This window comes from Erinaceus europaeus, chromosome 13 (assembly GCF_950295315.1).
Source record: "Erinaceus europaeus chromosome 13, mEriEur2.1, whole genome shotgun sequence".
Taxonomy (NCBI): domain Eukaryota; kingdom Metazoa; phylum Chordata; class Mammalia; order Eulipotyphla; family Erinaceidae; genus Erinaceus; species Erinaceus europaeus.
Window position 1 is genome coordinate 89,921,334 of NC_080174.1, and position 25,811 is coordinate 89,947,144.

The 25,811-nt window shown below is 39.7% G+C and overlaps 2 protein-coding genes and 1 long non-coding RNA gene across 7 annotated transcripts in view; 1 reads left to right on the forward strand and 2 right to left on the reverse strand.

Moving 5' to 3' along the window:
- Window positions 1-25,811, reverse strand: part of LOC107523368 (zinc finger protein 709-like) — a 486,341-nt gene that overhangs the window by 159,525 nt on the left and 301,005 nt on the right. The window lies entirely within an intron of this gene.
- LOC132532454 (uncharacterized) overlaps window positions 1-25,811 on the reverse strand; it is a 242,782-nt gene that overhangs the window by 144,839 nt on the left and 72,132 nt on the right. The gene's annotated exons all lie outside the window — the stretch shown is intronic.
- Window positions 6,195-25,811, forward strand: part of LOC107523366 (zinc finger protein 791-like) — a 104,553-nt gene continuing 84,936 nt past the window's right edge. The window contains exons 1-3 of one of the 2 annotated variants that reach the window (XR_009544401.1): window positions 6,195-6,337; window positions 6,504-6,561; window positions 7,721-8,685. Coding sequence is in view for 1 of the 2 variants with exons in the window: in XM_016194137.2 (XP_016049623.2) it covers window positions 6,304-6,337; window positions 6,504-6,561; window positions 7,721-8,546 (918 nt within the window). In the remaining variant the exon portion in view is untranslated. Of the gene's footprint in view, window positions 6,338-6,503; window positions 6,562-7,720; window positions 8,934-25,811 lie in introns of those variants that run through there. The other variant, XM_016194137.2, reaches the window with a different exon arrangement.

Genomic DNA, 25,811 nt, shown 5'->3' on the forward strand with positions numbered 1-25,811 from the left:
AATTCTTCCAACCCATGAGCATGGAATATCTTTCCACTTCTTTGTGTCTTTTTCAATTTCTTTGAGTAGTGACTCATAATTTTCAGTATACAAGTCTTTCACTTCTTTGGTTAGGTTTATTCCTAGATATTTTATTGTTTTTGTTGCTATAGAAAAAGGAACTGATTTCTGGATTTCAATTTCTTCTAACTTAGTGTTTGCATAGAGGAATGCCACTGACTTTTGAATGTTAATTTTATAGCCTGACACATTACTGTATTGCCTGATGATTTCCAAAAGCTTCTTGCTAGATTCCTTAGGTTTTTCCATGTATACTATCATGTCATCTGCAAATAAGGAGAGTTTGACTTCTTCTCTTCCAATCTGTATGCTTTGAATTCCTTGCTCCTGCCTGATTGCTATGGCAAGAACTTCCAACACTATGTTGAATAGTAATGGTGATAGTGGGCAGCCCTGTCTAGTACCTGATCTGAGGGGAAATGCTTCCAGTTTTTCACCATTGAGTATGATGTTGGCTGTAGGTTTGCTGTATATAGACTCCACTATCTTCAGGAATTTTCCATCTATTCCTATTTTTTGTAGTGTTTTGATCATAAAGGGATGTTGTATTTTGTCAAAGGCTTTTTCTGCATCTATTGATATGACCATGTGGTTTTTGGTCTTGCTTTTATTGATGTGGTGGATCACATTGATTGATTTACGTATATTAAACCAACCTTGTATGCCTGGGATAAACCCCACTTGGTCATGATGAACAATTTTTTTGATATACTGCTGTATCTGGTTGGCTAGAATTTTGTTCAATATTTTCGCATCTATGTTCATCAGAGATATTGGTCTGTAGTTTTCTTTTTTGGTTGTGTCCCTGTCTGCTTTTGGTATCAGGGTGATGTTGGCTTCATAGAAGTTGGCAGGGAGTATTCCAGTGTCTTCAATCTTCTGGAAGACTTTTAAAAGTAGAGGTATTAGTTCTTCTTTGAAAGTTTTGTAGAATTCATTTGTAAAACCATCTGGTCCAGGACTTTTATTTTTGGGAAGATTTTTGATAACTGTTTCAATTTCATTAGCTGTGATGGGCCTGTTCATGTTATCCATTTCCTCTTTACTTAGTTTTGGAAGTTGGTAGGTATCTAGGAAATCATTCATTTCTTCCAGGTTCTCTAACTTGGTGGCATATAGTTGTTCATAGAAGCCTTGCATGATACGTTGAATTTCTGCAGTGTCTGTTGAGATATCTCCTCTTTCATTTACTATCCAATTTATTTGGGTCTTCACCCTTTTTTGTTTTGTGAGTCTGGCTAAAGGTTTGTCGATTTTGTTTACTCTTTCGAAGAACCAACATTTACTTTCATTGATCTTTTGTATGGTTTTCCTATTCTCAATGTTATTTATTTCTGCCCTAACTTTAGTAATTTCTGTCCTTCTGGTTGCTTTAGGGTTCCTTTGTTGTTCTTCTTCTAGGTCTTTAAGATGTGCAATCAGGCTGTTTATTTGTGCCTTTTCTTGTTTCCTAATGTGTGCTTGTATAGCTATGAACTTCCCTCTTAGGACTGCTTTAGCTGTGTCCCAAATATTTTGATAGCTTGTGTCTTCATTTTCATTGAACTCTCGAAACATTTTGATTTCTTCCTTGATTTCCTCTTTGACCCAGAAGTTGTTAAGAAGTGTACTGTTGAGCTTCCACATTTTGGTACTGTTACTAATCTTTTGTTGATTGTTAAGTGTTAGTTTAATTCCACTGTGGTCTGAGAAGATGCTTGGGATGATTTCAGTGCTCTTGAATAGGCTGATGCTGTCTTTGTGGCCTAACATATGGTCTATCCTTGAGAATGATCCATGTGGATTTGAGTAAAATGTGTATTCCAGTTTCTTGGGATGAATGACTCTGAAAATGTCCAATAGTTCTAGTTTATCTATCTCTTCATTTAGCTCCCTTATGTCTTTACTGATTTTCTTCCTGGATGATCTGTCAAGTTGAGAGAGTGGGGTGTTGAAGTCCCCTACTATGATTGTGTTACTGTTAATATATTGCTGTAGCTCTTTCAGTAGAAGTTTGATGTATTTAGATGGCTTCTCATTGGGTGCATAGATATTAATAATTGTTAAGTCCTCTTGATTGACTGATCCTCTGAGCATTAAGTAGTGTCCATTCCTATCTTTTTTAATCTTATCTATTTTAAAGTCTATCATGTCAGATATGAGAATAGCTGTTCCTGCCCTTTTTTGTGGGCCATTGGCTTGAATGATAGTTTTCCATCCTTTCACTTTAAGTCTGTGTTTGTCTTGTTGAGTTAGGTGAGTTTCCTGTAGACAACATATTGTTGGGTTGTGTTTTCTGATCCATCTTCCTACTCTGTGTCTTTTAATAGGTGAATTCAGGCCTTTCACATTTATTGATATCAAAGATTGAAGATATTTTAACGGCATTCTTGTAGAGTTTTAGAGTGTTTTGATAAATTTTCTATTTGTGGTGGTCTGGTTGTTTATAGGAAACCTTTCAGAACTTCTTTCAAGGCAGGCTTAGAACCACCCTTTCTAAAGGGCATTGGTTTAATCCCCACTGGTTCTTGCTCTTTTTCCACTCTGCTCCTTCTAGTCACTTCCTTATTTCTACCCTGCCACTTCCGCATGAGTAAGTGCCCGGGAAGAAGCACCTGCAGGATAGCTCAGCAATGTGGTATCTCATTGTTGTCTTTATTTGCACTTCTCTAACAAGCAGTGATGTGGAGCAATTTTTCATATGTCTGTTAGCCATTTGGATCTCTTCCGTAGTGAATATCCTTTTCAGATCCTCTGCCCATTTTTAGATGGATCATTTTTTTTTTTGTTGCTAAGTCTGGTGACCTCTTTATATAGTTTATATATTTTTGTTACTAGCCTCTTGTCTGATGTATGGCATATGAAGATCTTCAAATCTTTGAGGGGTCTTTGGGTGATGGTTTACTTTGGGTGATTGTTTCCTTTGGGTTTCCATCTTTGGGTGATGGTTTCCTTTGCTATATGGAAGCTCTACAATTTTGTATTGTCCCATTGATTTGTTTTTGTTTTAGTCTTCTTTGCAGTTGGATTTGGATCAACAAAGTTGTCCTGAGGTTTAGATGGGAAAGAGTTCCACCAATGTTTTCCTCTGAGTATTTGATAGTTTCTGGCCAAGCATCCAGGTCCCTGATCAATTTGGAGTTGACTTGTTTCTAGTAAGATAAAGTGATTCAATTTTATTCTTCTGCATGTTTCTGCATGTTTCTGCATGTTTCAACCCAGTTTCCCAGCACCATTTATTGAAGAGAGCTTCCTTCCTCCATGTAATACTTTGAGCCCCCCAATAAAAAATTAGGTGACTATAGGTTTGGGGGGTTGTTTCTGGGCTTTCAATTCTTTTACACTGGTCTGTGTACCTATTTTTATTCCTGTACCAGTGTGGTTTCATTATGATGGCCTTATAATATAGTGTGAGATCTAGGAGTGTGATGCCACCATTTCTGTTTCCTTTCATCAAGTTCTTTTGGCGATTCTAAGTGTTTCCATTTACAGATAAATGATTGAGCTCTAGCCTGTGTCAAAATAAATAAATAAATTAAAGAAAGAAAGAAAGAGATAAAAGGAAAATAAAAGAAAAAAACCTTTTCTTGGGAAAAGAAACCCCTCCTCTAGATGGCTCCTGCTGAGTTTGGTATTTTGATAAAGAAATTATATTAAGTGGTCTCTTGCCTGTAGCTGGCTCTCTTACTCCTCTTTTGTGGAGGTTGGTCTTGGAGTGCAGCAGAAAAGAGTCACACTCACAGTCTGTTAGCCAACTCCATGTTTCCTGTGTCCTTTTCTGCCTGTTTTCCAGCCTAAGGGTGGCTTATAGAACTCTTCCTTGGTGCTCTTCCTTAGAGCTCTCCTACATTCTTTATCTGCCGCTGGCCTGGAAATCCTACCCTCACCTGAAATTCCCAGGTTTAATGCAGCTTCCTTGCAGAGCTTATGCCAGGTGTAGTCTTCAAGTTGCCATCTTGGCTTCAACCACCCCAGCCACCTGCCCATGTCACTGTTTTAATAGAGATCTCTGAGCAGTATTTAGGTGAGATTAAGTGCACCATGTGAACTTAACTTGCTGCACTACCGCCCAACTCCCGTCTTTCTAGATTTTTGTGAATGCTTTTGTTGAAGAAAAATTAAAGAGTTGGAAAGAAATGTCAATAGAATCTGTGGGCTTTGTAATGGTCCTAATAGGCAGGATAACTCACTAAATGTTTCCATAATCTCTTCATTTACATTGAACATCTAGGGTATTTTGACTTTTATTCATTGCAGTATCTTCCATCTAGGGGCCATACTATCCAGTGAAGAGGAGGCTGTGCTGCTAGATTTCAGAGTCTCAAGCTATTGCTGTGATTGATCTTCCATTTTCTGGTCTGAAAGACATTAGGAAAAGAGGAAGAGATGGCAGTTTCTTGGGTAAGTGACTTGCCCCCCATCAGAGTCTGTTTTTTTTTTTCTCTTGAATAAGTTGTTCTTTAATTGATACATGTTTATTTTACTGTTTCTGTTTTTCCCATCATATTACTTTCTGTATCTCTTGTCTCTTCCTTTCTCTTTCTGTCAGGGCACTGATCATCCCTGGCTCATGGTGGGTCAAAGAATTGAACCTGGAAGCTGAGAGCCTCAGGCAGAAACCTTATGTTATCTCCTCCACCCTCATTTTTTCACTTACTTTTTTTATTATGTAAATTTCATTTATAAAATGGAAACACTGACAAGACCATAGGATAAGAGGGATACAATTCCATACAGTTTCCACTACCAGAATGCCACATCCCATCCCCTCTTCTGATGGTTATGTAGGGGTACATAGCATAATGGTTATGTGAGATGTTTGAATCCACTGCCCCAGAAAGCGATTTTTTCTTTGCTTTTTATTTGATAGGAGACACCTACAAGCCTGTTTTACTGCTCATGAAATACCCCCCATTCAGGAGGGAAGCAGGCCTCAAGCCTAGGTCCTGTTTCATGATGATATGTACACTTAACCAGGTGCACCACTGCCGCACACCTGATAATAATTAATTTATTTGTATAAGATTCTTGCACTTTTAAATTTGTTTTTGGACACTGATTCTACACAGAGAAGCCTAGTGTGGTATGATCACTCTAAATAATAGCATAATTTCCATGCTTCAATAATGATGTTAATTTTATAAAGGGCTATGTGTGGCCAGAGAGGTTTCATTTCTAACAAGATTATCATAATCATCATGTGTTACTTTTTTATCCCATCTTTTTTTTTTATCACTGTGGATTCATTATAAATTCATTAACCCAGTGGCAATTTTCTGTCTTATTTATATTTTTGAGTTTTATGTAGGTGAAGAAAATTGAATAAGGAAAGTGAGGTGGAAAGTGAAGTTGAGATATCTCTATCTCTGTGTGTCATAAGAAATTGTTTTCATATTTAATAAATGAAATTAATTTTTTTTTAACGAAAAGAACTGAAGGTACTAAGAAGGTACACCAGACATTGAGTTCTAATTCCCCCGGGACTATAGGTTCAATTCTAGTTAACTTCTACTTCACTCTCCCTATCAAATTCTCTTTACCTATATAAACTCTCCCTTTAAATAAGGAAGAAAATGTCAAAATTACTTTACCACTTCTGAAGAGTGTCCCCCCATCCCCCACCCCCGTGCATGTGAGAATAAGGATATTGAATCTAGGTCCTTTTTTTTTCCTCAAAATTTTATTTATTTATGAGAAAGATAGGAGGAGAGAGAAAGAACCAGACATCACTCTGACACATGTGCTACCAGGGAAAAAAATCAGGACCTCATGCTTTAGAGTCCAAACTTGATCACTGGACAACCTCCCAGACCACAAATCTATGCCCTTTTATATTGCAACATGAGCACCCTTTCAGTCATACTTCCACACAGTCCACTAAGTATTTACCATTAACTAATTACAAAACTATTGAGGGAATAGTGAGAATAGGGATATCTCTCTGTCCCATGAGATACCAGGGATTGTACTCAGGGCCTGAGTGAAAGAATGCCCAACATTCTAATCAATGTACCAACCTCTAGACAATGATTAAGAGGTATTTGATGCTCACATTACCAAAGACATGTTTGCAGATGAAATAATAATTCACAGACTTTCTAAAATAGAGACTGAATGGATAAACTGTTGTCATTTGCATTTTCTCACAAGAAAATATTGCACACATTTTAGGGCTCAGTGACCTATGAAGATGTAACTGTGATATTCACTCCAGAGGAGTGGGCACTATTGAATCCTTCAGAGAAGAAACTCTACAGAGATGTGATGTGTGAAAACTTCAGAAACTTTCTCTCAATAGGTAACTATAATTGCCTTAATTTTTCAACCAGAAGACAAATCACTTTTTGTTTAGCAATGTAGAATGGAGACACAGTTAAGTGAGCAAGGTTTGACCATGAGTCACGATGGATCAAAAAGTGAACTTACTTTTATAATTTTAATACATTTATATTTTGTAATTTTAGAAAAGATACAAGAACATTCCACCAAAGAGCAGCATAACTTGCCTGGGAGTAAACAAAGGTGAGAGATACATTTACAATGAAGGGTGATGTACCACCTTAAAAGCTACTGTGTTTTCAAAAATGTTGTCTTTGTGTAATTTACTGAGATCTGGTGCCTCCATGGTTTCCCTGTATAAGTGGACTCATGGGTTCTTCATTGTGTGCTCTGATTTAACAATTGCATAGCACACCTTTCAATACAATTTATTGAGAAAACGGAATTTATAATGACTACAACAAATAGATAAATTTTTCAAATAAGCTCATCAAAAATACTTCATGAATAGGTTATAGAATAGTTGGTTGTACAAGTGACTCAAAGAAGAAGTCTGTGATCTATACGACTAAAGTTTTCATTTGAGTCACTGGCAACAAATGTACCATAATTATCTGTCTTTTATCTACTTCATAGGAAAATCTTTCTCACATGTAACTAGTAAACTGAAATTTTAAAAAGGGGGCAAAGATGCTTAGTATTTATAAAATATTATGCTTGGAAACAATAAGAATATCTTCAGTGTATGAATATTTATATTTTTATGAAACTTACAGAAAAGATCAATCTTTTCAATAAAAAATTTCAACAGAAATCTAAAAGTTGCTACTAACAAATACTAGTTCAATTAATACATACAAAATACCTGTGAATATATTAGTTTTAGCATAATATATTTTATGAAAGTATTTAGATTTCACCAATTTTTTTAACATTTTTTCCATATTTATGTTCCTTTTTGTTCCCCTTGTTGACTTCACCAATTTTTATCTTATTTATTTATTGGATAGAGACAGCCAGAAATCAAGAGGAAGGAGGAGACAGAGAGTGAGAAATTAAGAGAGACTCCAGCATTTCTACTTCACCACTTGCAAAGCTTTCCTCCTACAGGTGGGGACTAGGGTCTCAAATCTAGGTCTTTGAACATTACAGCATGTGTGCTCAGCCTGTTGGGCCACTATCCAGCCCTTATTACCAAATTTTTAACTTTATTTTTAACGTGAGATCTTTTTATAATTTTGAATATTTGTGGTATTTTTCAGTATATGTTTTTAGTCAAATCTATTGTCAATGTCTGATTTTGTGGCTTACTAAGTAAAATAATGTCATGCATTTTGAAAATAGACTCAATTTCAATTTTTTTTATTAATACATCATTAATTAATTATTTATGATTTTACAGGAATACAACTGTGAAAATCTCTGAGGGCAAAAAAAGTCATAATGGTAGAAAATCTCAAGAATGTGAAGTATACAAAAAATTATTCACTTATTCTAATCATCTTCAGAAACATGAAAGAACTCACAGTGGAGAGAAACCCTATGAATGTAAACTATGTAGTAAAACATTCAATCATTGCAGTAGTCTTCGGAGACATGAAAGAATTCACACTGGAGAGACACCCTATGAATGTAAACTATGTAGTAAAGCATTCAGTCATTCCAGTAGTCTTCAGAGTCATGAAAAAATTCACAGTGGAGAGAAACCCTATGAATGTAAACTATGTAGTAAAACATTCAGGCAATCTGGTACTCTTCAGCTACATGAAAGAATTCACAGTGGGGAGAAACCCTATGAATGCAAACTATGTAGTAAAACGTTCAGTCAATCCAGTAGTCTTCAGCTACATGAAAGAATTCACAGTGGAGAGAAACCTTACGAATGTAAATTATGTAGTAAAAGATTCACTAGTTCCAGTAATCTTCGGATACATGAAAGAACTCATGGTGGAGAGAAACCCTACGGATGTAAACTGTGTAGTAAAGCATTCAGTTTTCACAGTAATCTTCGGAGACATGAAAGAATTCACAGTGGAGAGAAACCTTACAAATGTAAACTATGTAGTAAAACATTCACTTTTTCCAGTAATCTTCGGGTACATGAAAGAACTCACAGTGGAGAGAAACCCTATGGATGTAAACTATGTAGTAAAGCATTTAGTTGTTCCAGTCATCTTCAGAGACATGAAAGAATTCACAATGGAGAGAAACCCTATGAATGCAAATAGTGTAGTAAAACATTCAGTCATTCCAGTCATCTTCAGAGACATTAAAAAATTCACAGTGGAGAGAATCTCTATGTATGTAAACTATGTAGTAAAACATTCAACCGATCCAGTTATCTTCATAAACATCAAAAAATTCACAGTGGAGAGAAACCCTACGAATGTAAACTATGTAGTAAAACATTCACTTTTTCCAGTAATCTTCGGATTCATGAAAGAACTCACAGTGGAGAGAAACCCTACGGATGTAAACTATGTAGTAAAACATTCATTCATGCCAGTTTACGTTGGAGACATAAAAGAAACCCCAAAACATGGATTCTCCCTGTCATCTTTGTCAACATGAAATAACCCACAATTAAGAAAAACTTGATGAATGTAACCAGTGTTGAAAACATTCTGTTATTCTGGCCCTTTTTGTAGACATGAAAAAAGTATTCACAATGAAGCAAAACCCTATGTAGTAAAAGATTCAGTTGTTCCACTAATTTTCAAAAACAAAAATATTCTCAGTGGAAATCAAACTTTTGAGCATAGGTTGTGTACTAAAGATTAGAGAGGGAGATGCAACCTGAGACATGGTGTAGAGGCTAGTTGTTCACTATAATAGTTTTCAGGTTTGAGCTTTTGCACTACATGGGCTAGAGACATGTCTGGATTATTGTCTATTTCTCCATCTTCTGTTAATACATAAGTAAATATATCTAAATAATTGTAGAAATCATGCTATACCAGAGAACCCACACCTCTGAATAATTCATACATGAAAGGAATATGAGTATGTACTTTGATTCTTTGTCTTAAATTCTAATATATGAAATAAATTCACTTTGTACTGAAAATTTACTGATGTCAACAATGAATGGGCATGATAAAATTGATAAACATACAAAATCACTGGCATTAGAAAAACTATTCCTTGGAATTGGGCAGTAGCACAGTGGGTCAAGCTCAAGGACTGATGTAAAATGGAAGGACTGGCATAAGGATCCTTGTTTGAACCCTAAGCTCCCTACCTGCATGGGAGTCACTTCACAAGTGGTGAAGAAAGTTAGAAGGTACTTATTTTTATCTCTCCCCCTCTCTGTCTTCCTCTACTTTCTCCATTTCTTTCTGTCCTATCTAATACTGACATCAATAAGAACAATAGTAATAACTACAACAACAATAAAAATTTTCAAAAGATAACCCTTTATTTAAAAAAGAAAAACAATTCTTATCTACATAGACATTTTAGAATGACTTTATAGATCTAGTAAGGAACTTGAGTGCCAGGCTGGCATGGGGGTGCCTCTTCCCAGGCGTGTACTTTCTGGGTTGAAGAGAACACGACTGGAGCCAATCTGGGCTGCTACTCACTAGGCGACACGAGAGAGATGACTTAGGAACAGACTCATGGTGGTGAAGCAATTCGATTTTTAATTGAGCAGGGAGCACAGCCTTTTAAAGGGCAGACCTGAAAGTGGCAAGTCAGAAATAGAAATGGCTAGTAAAGGGGTGGAGAAAGGAAAAAAGGGACTGGAAAGGTAGAAACTTCCTTAGCAACTGTTGCAAGGGTTTTAACTGGTAGGATTAATAATACTCCCCTGCAGGCAGGGAGGGTCTTGAGGCTAGAAAAAAGATAGATCAAAGGAATGGAATGGGTGGGGATCTTTCTGGCAAAACAATGATTATGTAGTGCCAGATTAGCTGTGTGGGTGGGAGAGACCACCAGGGACTCATGGCTGAGCTGAGAACGCAGTTCAATCTTTATTCATGAGCGGGGAAGCGGTTCAAAAAACGAATCTCTTCAAATCAAAACACAATGCTCTCCTGCCTCTCTCCTCTGGCGGAAGAGTCAGGAACAAAGGAAATACGTATGATAGGGGGCAGGCAGAAGAAAAAAGTGTGAACCAGCAAGGACTAAACCAAGTGTCCCAGAGGCAGGGGGAGCAAGAGCCAAACCAATGTTCCAGAGGCAGGGGGAGTGAGGACCAACAATGGATATGCAAATAGAGCCCATCACAAGCAATACAGAGTGAACCCAATGTGATGATCAAAACAGAAGGCCTCACAAGCAGAATCCAGAAGCATACCAACAATGTAGATAATAAGGGAGCAGGCCATAGTATGAGGGATGCAGGGTGCTTTGTGAGGCAAGGAATCTGATAAGGTGAGAGCATGGATGTCTCTCATGTCAAGTTCCAAGCTCACCCACATCCTCACAATTTCCCAACATGGCAAGATGAGAAACCTTCAGAAACTCTTCATCTTCGTCCTAAGGCCATCTTCATTCATGAGTCCCAAATATCTGGGAGGCCACTAGGAGGAGCTCTTCTCCCTGTTAATGGCTCAGTTTCACAAGCTGCACAGCCTACAGCAGCTCTACATGACTTCTCCCATCTCTCTGAAACAGCACCTGGGCCAGATGCTCAGGTGCATTTGTGTATCCCAGGGTACAGGGACTTGAGGGGCTGGGATGGGAGCATTGTTGGCACAGAGACCGAGCACAGGACTTGTCAGCAGGAGGCAGTTATTGGGCAGGGAAGGGGGGAACAGTGCTTCTGACTGAGGGGAACTTCCTCTTCCTCCAGCATCCTCCATGTTTCCCAGGACTGACTTCCTTGACTTTTTTCCTCAGGTGCCTAGTGATCTCTTGGAGACCCTCTTGTATTTAACAACTCATGACTAGAGCCTGACTTCTATGTGACCCAGTGCCCAAGCATGACTCAGTTCAAGGAGCTGTGTCTCAGAGGTATCACTGTGCCGCCTGGCCTTGAACCCCTGTAGCTCCTGTTGGAGCAATGCACAACCACCCTCCAGCACCTGGACTTGAGCCTGAGTATGGTCCTGGACTCTGAGCTGGCCACCTTCTTGTTTGCCCTGAACCATTGCTCCCATTTCAGTACCCTCAACTTTCATGGAAATTACCTCTCCTTGCTCATGCTGAAGGAGCTCCTGAGGTATACAGCTGGCTTGTCCGCTCAGAGACTTGAGGTGATTTCTGATCCACTGGAGAGTTATACATATGCCTTAGGCCATCTTTGACCCAGTTCAGTTTGAGAGTATCCATTATGAACTGGTGGATGGATGTTCTGTGGGAATTGGGACAGGCTAGGCTCATCTACTTCACCACCTCTGTCTGTTCACACTGTGATGTGATGACCTTAGAGAAAGGACAGCCCGCCCTGATCTGGTCTGACTTCTGTCAGCATGAAATTGAAGTAGTTTTTTTTTTTGAAGATAAGGTAAACAGCAGCTACAGACAGAACACATGCCCACAGTTTATGGAAGGGTAGAATGAGACATGAACTACTTAACAAGATAAATTAAACGGCCCTACTTAACAGAATAAATTTTGGAGACAGGAAGATGTGTTACTATGGACATGTGACCTCTAGGATCAGAAGTGACTATCTGAATATCTAGAAGAGGGATAGGGTGAAGATGTCCTTGTGAGTGTGGCCTCACTGGAGAAACCTAAGAAAATATGGATGACAAAGAGAATCTTACTAGTCACACATGATGTATCCTCCATGATTTGGCTACCTCTTCACCCAGTTTGTATCTCAGAAATCTCTTGTTCCTGATGAGACATAGGCACTGCATGTACTTGATAAGTAAGACTGAGCCCCACCCACTCAGTTTTCATTTCCATCCCTGAGTTGTAAGTAATTCTTTCTCTCATTCTTTTTTGCCTGTAGTTTTTATGTTTGTTTGTTTATTGTTGTTGTTATTGCTGTCGTTGCTGAGAACCGAGAGGGGAAGACAGAGAGGGGGACAGAAAGACACCTGAAGACCTGCTTCACCACCTGTAAGGTGTCCCTCCTGCAGGTGGGAAGCTGGGGACTCAAACCCATTTCCTTATGTCTGTCCCTGAGCTTTGTGCCATGTGCACTTAACCCACTGCACTACCCCCCAGCTCCCTGCCTGCAAATCTTTCATTTCAGTATCTACCATATTTTCAAACTTTATTTTTAAGAGAGATGGAAAGAGGCTGGTCATGGCTCTGGCATATGTGATGCCAAGGATTGATCAAGACCTGGGAGTCCAGCACTTTGTCCACTGTGCCACCTCCAGGACCATGCGCAGTTTAGAAATTAAAAGGGAGTTGGCTGGGAGGTGGCTCAGTGGTAAAACTTTGGACTCTCAAGAATGAGGTCCTGAGTTCAATCCCCAGCAGCACATGTGCCAAGAGTGATGTCTGGTTCTTTCTTTTTCCTCCTATCTTTCTCATAAATAAATAAAATCTTAAAAAGAAAAGAAAGTAAAAGGGAGCTGGTCAGATGAGATAGTCTTACTCTTTGAGCCACAGTGAACATCTTTCGGCTTTCCATGGAAAAAGGAATTCCCAAGCCTAGAAAATGGTCCAGTGTACAAAGCTCTGAACTCTAATAATATGGTCCCAAGTCAATTCCTGGAATTCCCACATGTCCAATTGACACTCTAGTTCTCTCTTACTCATCAAAAAACAAGTACTTTTAAAAATTATTTTATCAATGTACTTCTCAGCTCTGGTCTATGGTGGTGGGGGGAATTTAACCTGAGACCTTGGAGCCTCAGGCCAGAGAGTTCTTTGCATAATCAGTATATTGTCTTCCCCACCCCAAATAAATATATCTTACAAAGGAGAAAAGAAAAGAGAATATCTTCTCACTAAAAGAAGTGATCTGTGACTTACATTCTTTTTTTTTCTGAAAGAGGCAGATTGAAAGAGACCACATTTTTAACATGGTGGGGGCTGGGCTAAAACCTGTCTCACACATATAAAAAAGTCATACACAGTCAAAATTGGTTATTTGTGTACTTATTTATATACCACTACTCAGCGATAGTGGGTTGGGAGAAGGAACCTGGAGCCTTGGAGCCTCAGGCTTGAGAGTCTTCTTGCATAACCATTATGCTTTTGCCCCAATTTTGTAGACCTGAGAGTCACAGCCTAAGAATGTGAGCCCTTGGAGAGGCGTACATTTTAGTTTCTGAAGGTCATCACACAGACAGACAAACCTTCACCCTTCCCAATAGATCTGGAGAGCAAATTCTTCTCATCTTCATATAAGAAACAGACAAGTGCAGTTTCCAGAAGTCCATGTAAAATATTAATTCCCCGATAAAGAAATTTAAAAAAGGATGAGTTGTTTCAGTTCAGTCCTGGCTTGCTCAGATTTTATCTGACAGTGGCCCTGACATCACATCCACCACTATGGTGCCTGACCACCTCCTTGGAGGCCATCTCCATAATTCACTGCAGACTCCTGGAGGCTGAGATGACCTGCCTGTCCTGGTGACCGAGACTCATGCAGCTCAGAGACCTGTGTCTCAGAGGCACCAGTCTGACCCACTCAGCAGAGTCCCTGCAGCTCCTGCTAGAGGGTTACGCAGCCACCCTCCAGAACCTGGACTTAGGTCTGTGTGGGATCCTGGACTCCCAGTTGGAAGCAATCCTGCCTGCCCTAAGCCTCTGCTCCCAGCTCAGGACCCTCAAGCTCCATGGGGACTGACTCTCCATGGCCATGCTGGAGAAGTTGCCCCAGCACAGGGCTGGTTTGCCTGGCTGGAGTCTGGAGGTCTGTCCTGCCCCCTGGAAAGTTACAGCCTTCAGGGAACTCTCCACACCTGGATATTCAAATTGCTTTGCATTGAGCTGATGGAGGTTCTGAAGGACCTAAGACACTCTTCTTCCATCTTGTTGAGCATGAACCCACGTACTTTCTGTGGCCAGACTGTGTTCTATAACTGGGAGCCTGTTATACTCCCTGGATACTGCTGCAAATTTTCTCTTATAAAGATTTGTCTAGGGCAGGTGTGGATACCATAGTGGTTATGCAAAGAGACTCTCCTGGCTGAGTCACCAAAGTCCCAGGTTCATTCCCCCACCACCACCATAAGTCAGAGCTGAACAGTGTTCTGGTAAAATTTTTAAAAAATCAAAAAAATAATAAATAAAGATTTCTCTAAATGATAGGAGGCTCAGTTCAGTGGTGGACTTTCACTTTCAGTGGTGGACTTTCACTGAGGATTCATTTCACTTATTTTTTATTTTTTTATATTTATTTTCCCTTTTGTTACCCTTGTTGTTTTTCATTGTTGTTGTAGTTATTATTGTTGTTATTGATGTCATTGTTGTTGGATAGGACAGAGAGAAATCGAGAGAGGAGGGGAGACAGAGAAGGGAAGAGAAAGATAGACACCTGCAGACCTGCTTCACCACTTGTGCAGCAACTCCCCTACAGGTGGGGAGCTGGGGCTGGAACTGGGATCTTTTCTCAGGTCCTTGTGCTTTCTGCCATGTGCACTTAACCCACTGCACTCCCATAAGGATTCATTTCAATCCCTCACTTCATATGGAAATAAAAATGGAAGATAAGGAGTGGGAGAGAGAGAGAGAGAAAGAAGGAGAGTTCACCGTATGGAACCTCTGCAGGGTCATTCACCCAATAAAGACATTTAAATTCCACTAAAGAGCACCTGAATTCATCTGTCATGCACATTTTTAGCACTTCTTGACTACAGCTATTTTTACTTTCTTTACTTTTTAAAATTTTCTGTATTATCTTTATTTATTTATTGGATATAAAGAGCCAGGAGGGCAGAGGGTAGATAGCATGATGGTTATGCAAAGTGACTCTCATGCCTGAGGCTCCAAAGTCCCAGGTTAAATTCCAAGCACCACCATAAGCCAGACCTGAACAGTGCTCTGGTAAAAAAAATAAATAAATAAGTAAACCTTACTTAGACACAAGTCAATCCAGGAAATAGTTATCAGTAATTTGAATAGTACTAAGAGAGGGAACTCATAACATAATATATAAAATAGGTAAACCAACCAGAAGAAATATTGGAAAAACTAACCAGGACAACAATCCAACTAAAAGCCCCCCAAAGGGTGAAGCACAAAATAACGAGTTCACCATCCAAACATTACTAAGGAAATAATCACAGGAGTTAGTAAAGAGTTTGAAAGAATTATAATCAGAAACACAGGAAAACAAATGAGACTATGGAAGAAAACACTAAGTATCTCAAGGTTATTAGAGAGCAGAAAGCTGAAATCGCTGAGCTAAGAACACAACTAGCTGAACAAGCTAAAACAGTATCAGAACAGGGAAACAAAATAGATGAACTCCAGAAAACAGTAGAGGGCAGAGAGAATAGAATCAATGAGGCTGAAGACAGAATTAGCAATATCAAAGATGAATTAGAGACAACTAAAAAAGAAGTAAGAGATATCAAAAGAGATTAAGAGATGCTGAAAACAACAATAGAGACCTATGAGATGACTTCAAAAGAAACAATATACGCATTATTGGCGTAACCAGAAGACGAAAGAGAGGGAGAGTAAGAAAGCATTCTTCAGGTCATAATAGCTGAAAACTTCTCTAGTCTAGACAATATCAAAGACATAAAGATTCAAGAAGCCCAGAGGGTCCCAAACAGAATTAACCCAGACTTAAAGACACCAAGACACTTCCTATTTAGAATGGAAAGGAAAAAGGACAAAGATGTTGTTGTGCGCACCACGGAGATGAGAGAGAGGGAGTCCAGAGCGAAGAGGAAACACAAATTTTTATTTGTGTTGGTATCTCAGAGTTGGGTGCTAGAGAAGCATGTTGGGCCACGAGGTGGTAGCGAAAATGTCCGCCTCACGCAGTAACCTTTCCTGCATCTGAACACCGGCATGGAGCGCTGGCAAGAGAGCGAGGTGCGGAAGAAGAAAGGTTTTTATAGGAGCAGCTTTCGCGAGAATGGGAAGGGAGAGGAGTAACCATAGCACTCCAGGATAGGATAATAACTCGTGAGAATGGGAGGGGGGAGGAGTAACCAAAGCACTCCAAATACCGCAGGGAAATAGACAATGCCCTGAGGGCACAACATGGCGAAACAAGCACTCCGAGAATGTCCCAACTCTCGCGGGAACTAGCAGTAGCCTGAGGGGACACATGGCAGATGGGACTGCATCTGCATAATTTCCCAGCATAAAGAAAGGATCCTGAAGGCTGCAAGAGAAAAACAAAGAGTCACCTACAGAGAAAAACCCATAAGATTAGCAGGAGACTTTTCCACACAAACACTACAGGCCAGAAGAGATTGGAAAAAAAACCTTTCTCATTGAGCACTCGATAGTGCTTTCAACCAAGAATACTATATCCTGCTAGACTGTCATTCAGACTATATGGAGGCATCAAAACCTTCTCAGACAAGCAACAGTTGAAGGAATCAACTATCACCAAGCCTGCCCTGAAAGAGGTTCTGAAAGGTCTTCTATAAACAGTCAGATCATCATAACTAGAACATATATCAGAACACTCTAAAACTCTACAAGAATGGCGTTAAAATATCTTCAATCTTTGATATCAATAAATGTCAGTGGCCTGAATTCACCTATTAAGAGACACAGAGTAGGAAGATGGATCAGAAAACACAACCCAACAATATGCTGTCTACAGGAAACCCACCTAACTCAACAAGACAAACACAGACTTAAAGTGAAAGAATGGAAAACTATCATACAAGCCAATGGCCCACAAAAAAGGGCAGGAACAGCTATTCTCATATCTGACATGATAGACTTTAAAATACATAAGATTAAAAAAGATAGGAATGGACACTACATAATGCTCAGAGGATCAGTCAATCAAGAGAACTTAACAGTTATTAACATCTATGCACCCAGTGAGAAGCCATCTAAATACATCAAACGTCAACTGAAAGAGCTACAGCAATACATTAACAGCAACACAGTCATAGTAGGGGAATTCAACACACCACTCACTCAACTTGACAGATAATCCAGGCGGAAAATCAATAAAGACATAAGGGAGCTAAATGAAGAGACAGATAAACTAGAACTATTGGACATTTTCAGACTCATTCATCCCAAAAAGCTGGAATACACATTTTACTCAAGTCCACATGGGTCATTCTCAAGGATAGACCATATGCTAGGCCACAAAGATAGCATCAGAAAATTCAAGAGCATTGAAATCATCATAAGCATCTTCTCAGACCACAGTGGAATTAAACTAACACTTAACAATCAACAAATGATTAGTAATAGTCCCCAAATGTGGAAGCACAACAGCACACTTCTTAACAACCTCTGGGTCAAAGAGGAAATCAAGTAAGAAATCAAAATGTTTCAAGACTTCAATGAAAATGAAGACATAAGCTATCAAAATATTTGGGACACAGCTAAGGCAGTACTGAGAGGGAAGTTCATAGCTATACAAGCACACATTAGAAAACAAGAAAAACACAGCTATATACAAGATACTGTGTACTGTACAGCAAACCATAACAAAAGGACTTTTCAAAGTTAACCCAATTACCAAATAATGTGATAACATTAACTATTGATTGTCTTTTTGAACCCTAAGACAGCAGGAACCTCACATCTCCACTATAGAGCCTCTACTTCCTGGAACCCTTGGATAGGGCCCACTTTCCCATATGCCTCTCCCAATCCATATCAAATAATATTGCATCCACCGATCACAACCTAACCAATGCAATGATTGCCACCTCAACATGCTTCACTTCAGACTGTGTCCAGAGACTTCACCTGTGGAATGACAACCCTTCAGCTTCATTACTCGGGTGAGACCTTTCCTTTCATAGTATACCCTAATTTCATCTCAGGTGGTTCACTTTCTAACAAAGTCCCAAAACCTAGATATACACCAGTTTCTGTGAGAGAGAGCATATGTTCACACGTATCCATAAACTACTGCAAAATATATACCTGAAAGCAGAAGTACACTAGAGTTCGCAGTGAGTACCTCCCTAACACTTCCTCTCCACTATTCCAAGCTTTGGGTCCATGATTGCTCAACAATTTGTTTGGCTTCGTATGTTAACTCTCTTTTCAGTCACCAGGTTCCAGATGCCATCAGGATGCTGCCCATGCTTCCCTGGATTGAAGACCCCACCATGTGACCTGGAGCTCAGCTTCCCCAGAGACACACCCTACTAGGGAAAGAGAGAGGCAGATTGGGAGTATGGACCGACCAGTCAATGCCCATGTTCAGCAGGGAAACAATTACAGAAGCCAGACCTTCTACCTTCTGCAACCCACGATGACCCTGGGTCCATGCTCCCAGAGGGATAGAGAATGGGAAAGCTATCAGGGGAGGGGGTGGGATATGGAGATTGGATGGTGGGAATTGTGTGGAGTTGTACCCCTCCTACCTTATGGTTTTGTTAATTAATCCTTTCTTAAATAAAATTTAAAAAAGAAAACAAGAAAAAGCACAAATAAATAGCCTGATTGCTCATCTTAAAGACCTAGAAGGAGAAGAACAAAGGAACCCTATAGCAACCAGAAGGACAGAAATTGTTGGTATGCTTTTAAAAACCCCTTCTGTTTCATTTGGTTTAAATCCCACCTGCTTAACACTATTCTATTTACATAACCACTTCATTCTATTTACATAACCGCTGTTAACAAGCACCACCCTCCCTCCAGGGCATTGGTTCAATCCCCACTGGTTCATGGTATGTTTTTGCTCCGCCCCCTCTCCTTGTCACACTCTGATTTTCACCAGTCACTTTTCTCTCCACCCTCTCTATGTCACATCCTGTTCACACCCTACTTGGGAAGTATATATAAAGACAACATTGTTCGTTTTAGTTTGAGTTTAGCTTAGCTTGGTAGAGATTGCGCTGCATCCTGCATGAATAAAGAGATACTGCCTACAGCTCAACCATGAGTCCCTGGTCATCTGTCTCCCGTCAATGAAGCTCAGCCCGACAAGAAATCACTAAAGTTAGGGCAGAAATAAATAACATCAAGAATAAGAAAACCATACAAAAGATCAATGAAAGTAAATGTTGGTTCTTCGAAAGAGTGAACATAATTGACAAACTTTTAGCCATACTCACAAAACAAAAAAGGGAGAAGACCCAAATAAATTGGATAGTAAATGAAAGAGGAGATATCACAACAGACACCGCAGAAACTCAACATATCATGCGAGGCTTCTATGAACAACTATCTGCCACCAAGCTAGAGAACCTGGAAGAAATGGACGATTTCCTAGATACCTACCAACTTCCAAAACTAAGTCAAGAGGAAGTGGATAACATGAACAGGCCCATCACAGCTAATGAAATTGAAACAGTTATCAAAAATCTCCCCAAAAATAAAAGTCCTGGACCAGATGGTTTTACAAATGAATTCTACAAAACCTTCAAAGAAGAACTAATACCTCTACTTTTAAAAGTCTTCCAGAAGATTGAAGACACTGGAATACTCCCTGCCAACTTCTATGAAGCCAACATCACCCTGATACCAAAAGCAGACAGGGACACAACCAAAAAAGAAAACTACAGACCAATATCTCTGATGAACATAGATGCGAAAATATTGAACAAAATTCTAGTCAGCCGGATACAACAGTATATCAAAAAGATTGTTCATCATGATCAAGTGGTGTTTATCCCAGGCATGCAAGGTTGGTTTAACATACATAAATCATTCAATGTGATCCACCACATCAACAAAAGCAAGACCAAAAACCACATGGTCATATCAATAGATGCAGAGAAAGCCTTTGACAAAATACAACATCCCTTTATAATCAAAACACTACAAAAAATGGGAATAGATGGAAAATTCCTGAAGATAATGGAGTCTATATATAGCAAACCTACAGACAACATCATACACAATGGTGAAAGTCTGAAAGTTTCCACTCAGATCAGGTACTACTAGACAGAGCTACCCACTATCACCATTACTATTCACATAGTGCTTGAAGTTCTTGCCATAGCAACCAGGAAGGAGCAAGGAATTAAAGGGATACAGATTGGAAGAGAAGAAGTCAAACTCTCCTTATTTGCAGATGACATGATAGTATACACAGAAAAACCTAAGGAATCCATCAAGAAGCTTTTGGAAATCATCAAGAAATACAGTAAGGTGTGAGGCTACAAAATTAACATTCAAAAGTCAGTGGCATTCCTCTATGCAAACACTAAGTTAGAAGAAATTGAAATCCAGAAATCAGTTCCTTTTACTATAGCAACAAAAACAATAAAATATCTAGGAGTAAACCTAACCAAAGAAGTGAAAGACTTGTATGCTGAAGATTATGAGTCACTTCTCAAGGAAATTGAAAAAGTCACAAAGAAGTGGAAAGATATTCCATGTTCATGAGTTGGAAAAATTAACAAGATCAAAATGAATATACTACCCAAAGCCATGTACAAATTTAATGCTATCCCCACCAAGTTCCCAAGCACATTTTTTAGGAGAATAGAAAAAATGCTACAAATGTTTATCTGGAACCAGAAAAGGCATAGAATAGCCAAAACAATCTTGAGAAAAGAAGAACAGAACCAAAGGCATCACACTCCCAGATCTCAACTTGTATTATAGGGCCGTTGTCATCAAAACTGCTTGGTACTAGAACATCAATAGACACACTGACCAGTGGAACATAATTGAGAGACCAGACGTGAGCCCCCACACTTATGGACATCTAATCTTTGACAAAGGGGCTCAGACTATTAAATGGGGAAAGCAGAGTCTCTTCAACAAATGGTTTTGGAAACAATGGGTTGAAACATGCAGAAGAGTGATACTGAACCACTATATTTCACCAAATACAAAAGTAAATTCCAAGTGGATCAAGGACTTGGATGTTAGACCACAAACTATCAAATACATAGAAGAAAATATTGGCAGGACTCTTTTCCGCATAAATTTTAAAGACATCTTCAATGAAACGAACCCAATTACAAAGAAGACTAAGGCAAGTATAAACCTATGGGACTACATCAAATTAAAAAGCTTCTTCACAGCAAAAGAAACCACTACCCAAATCAAGAGATCCCTCACAAAATGGGAGATCTTTACATGCCATACATCAGACAAGAGTTTAATAACCAACATATATAAAGAGCATGCCAAACTCAACAACAAGACAATAAATAACCTCATCCAAAAGTGGGGGGAGGACATGGACAGAATATTCACCACGGAAGAGATCCAAAAGGCTAAGAAACACATGAAAAAATGCTCTAAGTCTCTGATTGTCAGAGAAATGCAAATAAAGACAACAAGGAGATACCACTTCACTCCTGTGAGTATGTCATACATCAGAAAAGGTAACAGCAGCAAATGCTGGAGAGGGTGTGGGGTCAAAGGAACTCTCCTGCACTGCTCGTGGGAATGTCAATTGGTCCAACCTCTGTGGAGAACAGTCTGGAGAACTCTTAGAATTCTAGAAATGGACCTACCCCATGACACTGCAATTCATCTCCTGGGGATATATCCTAAGGAACCCAACACATCTATCCAAAAAGATCTGTGTACACATATGTTCTTGGCAACACAATTTGTGATAGCCAAAACCTGGAAGCAACCCAGGTGCCCAACAACAGATGAGTGGCTGAGCAAGTTGTGGTATATTTACACAATGTAATACTACTCAGCTGTAAAAAAAATGGTGACTTCACCGTTTTCAGCGGAACTTGGATGGACCTTGAAAACTTCATGTTGGCAGTCGGGCTGTAGCGCAGCGGGTTAAGCGCAGGTGGTGCAAAGCACAAGGACCGGCATAAGGATCCCGGTTCGAGCCCCAGCTCTCCACCTGCAGGGGAGTCACTTCACAGGCAGTGAAGCAGGTCTACAGGTGTCTGTCTTTCTCTCCTCTCTGTCTTCCCCTCCTCTCTCCATTTCTCTCTGTCCTATCCAACAATGACGACAACAACAATAATAACTACAACAATAAAAAACAACAAAGGCAACAAAAGGGAATAAATAAAATAAAATAAAAAATTTAAAAAAAAAGAAAAATTCATGTTAAGTGAAATAAGTGAGAAACAGAAGGATGAATATGGGATGATCTCACTCTCAGGCTGAAGTTGAAAAACAAGATCAGAAAAGAAAATGCAAGTAGAACCTGAAATGGAATTGGCGTATTGCACCAAAGTAAAAGTCTCTGGGGTGGGTGGGGAGAATACAATTCCAGGAAGGAATCAGAGGACCTAGTGGGGGTTGTATTGTTATATGGGAAACTGGGGGATGTTATGCATGTACAAACCAATATACTTATCTCTCTCCTGCCCATGAAGCTAGACTGGCATCTGGTGAACTATTTATTTATTTATTTATTTATTTATTTATTCATTCATGAGAGAGATAAGAGCAGAGAAAGAACCAGACATCACTCTGGTACATGTGCTGCCTGGGATCAAACTCAGGACCTCATGGTTGAGAATACAGTGCTTTATCCACTGTGCCACCTCCCAGACCACAATGAACTTTTTAAAAATTACTAACAGCTATGCTTTATAACAAACATGTTAAATTCTTTTTATTCTCTGTTGTATGTAGCAGCTTCAAGGAGATGTTTTGACTACATCAGGGTAAACACAGATAGTCATCAACAGGCCTTCAGGCTAATGTGAAGCTAACATAGACACCTGCAGACCTGCTTCTTAGCTTGTTAGTGACCCCCTGCAGGTGGGGATCCGAGACTCCATCTGAGATCCTTACACCAGTCCTTGCACTTTGCACCACGTATGCTTAACCCGCTGCACTACCGCCAGGCTCCCAATCTATGTATTTTCTTCCCACATTTACTGGATAACAGAGTGAAATGGAGAGGGGAGGGGAGAGAAAGAGCTACCTGCAGCTCTGCTCCCCCTGTTGCAGGTGGGGAGCAGAGGCCTGAACCTGGGTCCTCTCATATGGTAACAGGTACACTTTATGGTTCTGCCCCCGCCCAGCCCTTCATTGTTTCTTCGTGAGTTAGATCACTCCATATAGATTATTCTCCATCTGGCTTGCTTCCCTTAGCATAATTCCGTGCACATGAGGAAATGTGTGCTTAACTGAGTGTGTCACCCACCTGGTCTTTTAGTCTCCTGAACTACTACTAACCACACTTACAAAATGAAGGAAAGGGCTGAGGGTAGATAGTATAATGGTTGTGCAAAAGGACTCTCATACCTGTGGCTCCAAAGTTCCACATCCAACCCCCCACACACACACCACCATAAGTACAACCATAAGCAGAGCTGAACATCGCTCTGGTTAAAAAAAAAAAAAAAAAAAAAAAGACAAAAAAGCAACAAAAACAAAAAGCCTCCTGCAAATTGATGAAGTCACCACTAGGGTGCAGGGTTGAACCATCAATATATGGACTCAGCTCCAAGGATATAAACCAGGCTCACAGGTTTCTGGTATATATTCGGTTTTATTTTAGTTTCTCCCTCTCCCCCTCCCCACCTCTGTCTCTCAATATATATATATATATTACCCCAGAGATTTCTGGTATATATTCAGGTTTTATTTTAGTCTCTCCCTCTCTTTACCTCTCCCTCTCTGTCTCTTAATATATATTTTTTTCCAGAGAAGGAGAAAAACAGAGAGACACCTGCAGATCTCCTTCACTGCTTGCAAAGCTTTTCTCCTGCAGGTGGGGACCAGTGGTTCAAACTTGGGTCCTTCTGCACTGTAACATGTGCACTACCACCAGGCACCACAAATGTTTATTTCCACATCACCCCTCCTCCCACTCCCAAGATATGTATCAGTAACTTCCCTCTCTTTTTTCTCTTGAAATGTTTTTCAATTTTATTAGTGACTTAAAATTGATGTACAAAATTATAAGTAAACATGGGTATAATTCCACATTGTTCTCTGAGTTCTGTGTCCCCACTCCCTCCATTGGAACTGACAGCAATTCTCACAAGGTTGTAGATATGGGTTAATTTTTATTTCGACAACTGTCTATATTTTTCTTTTTTGTATTCTCATGGTCCCATCTTCTCTTCCATTCCACATGAAATACTATTTTTTCTTTATTCATGAAGAAGATGGTAGGATCAGGAATTGAACATGGTAGCGCTGAGCCTCAGGCATGAAAGTCTTTTGCATAACCAGCAAGTTATTTCCCTTGCCCTATTATAAAAAACATTATTTGCTTATTTGTTTATTTACTTATTTATTTATTTTTGAGGGAGAGGGAGAACCAGAGCATCACTCCAGCAGGTGCACCTTCAGGGACTGAACTCAAAACTTCATGCTGAGAGACCAGCACTTTTTTCTTTTAAATATTTTCATCTCACTGAACATAATCCTGTTATGTTAAATATGAGAGTCCTGTTAAGTGAGATAAGTCAGAAAGACAAAGATGAGTATGGGATGATCCCACTCATAAACAAAGGTTGAGAAAGAAGAATAGAAAGAGAAGCTCAAAGCAGACTCTGACTGAGTTTGGAGTATAGCACCAAAGTAAAAATATCTGGGTGGAGGGTGAGATGGATGTTCAACTTCCCTGTTGTTGGTAGGGGAGGGAGGAATTACACAGACCCTTGGTGGTGGGAATGGTGTTAATATATACTATTAACTTACAGTCTTACAATTAACTATTTAACTAATATGAGAAGAGGAAAATGTCTCAATGTTTTGATGCATAGACCACAGTTTTAAAAATTTTATATTTTTATTTGGTTATTATTGGATAGAGACAGAAAATGAAAGTGGAGGGAGAGAGAGAGAGAGACAGAGAGACACCTGCAGCCCTGCTTCACCACTCACAAGGCTTTTCCCCTGCAGGTGGGGACCAGGTGCATGAATCTGTATTCTGCAGAAACCTGAGAAATTTGACACATGTACCATCCACTATATTTACTACTCTCTGCAAAATTTCTTCTTTATTGTGGGATTAATGGTTTACAGTCAACAGTGAGATACAGGAGTTTGTACATGTGTAACATTTCCCAGTTTTCCACAGAACAATTCATCCCCCTCTAGTTCCTCCACTGCCACTATGTTACATGCCTGAATCCTCCCTCCCACCCAGAGTCTTTTTCTTTGGTGCAATACAACGAGACTGTAAATAATTAATCATCCCAGTAAATTAAGGGAAAAAAAAGACTGTAGTTGTCAACTTCTGGCAGAGACATGGAAGAGAGAAACATCTTTCTTGACCAGAGGTGGGATCCTCACCAGATGGTTGAGGGCCCCCTGGGGAAGAGGGACATCAGTCCTGTACTATGACAGAGCTATGTTCCTGCCCCAGATCATGTCCTGAATAACCCCTCTTATTCAACAGGCACTCACCAGAAGAGCTCCCATCCTCAACTTCCTCCAAAGATGCATTAGTCAGAGGTGAAGAGGTCTGTGTGTCCTTCCTCCTTGAGCTTAGGAGACTGCTCACTTGGTAATAGGGACACTGACCCCCCTTACTACAGCTCCTGCAGTGCTTCCCACCTCCTACACACACACACACACACACACACACACACACACACACACACACACACACACACACA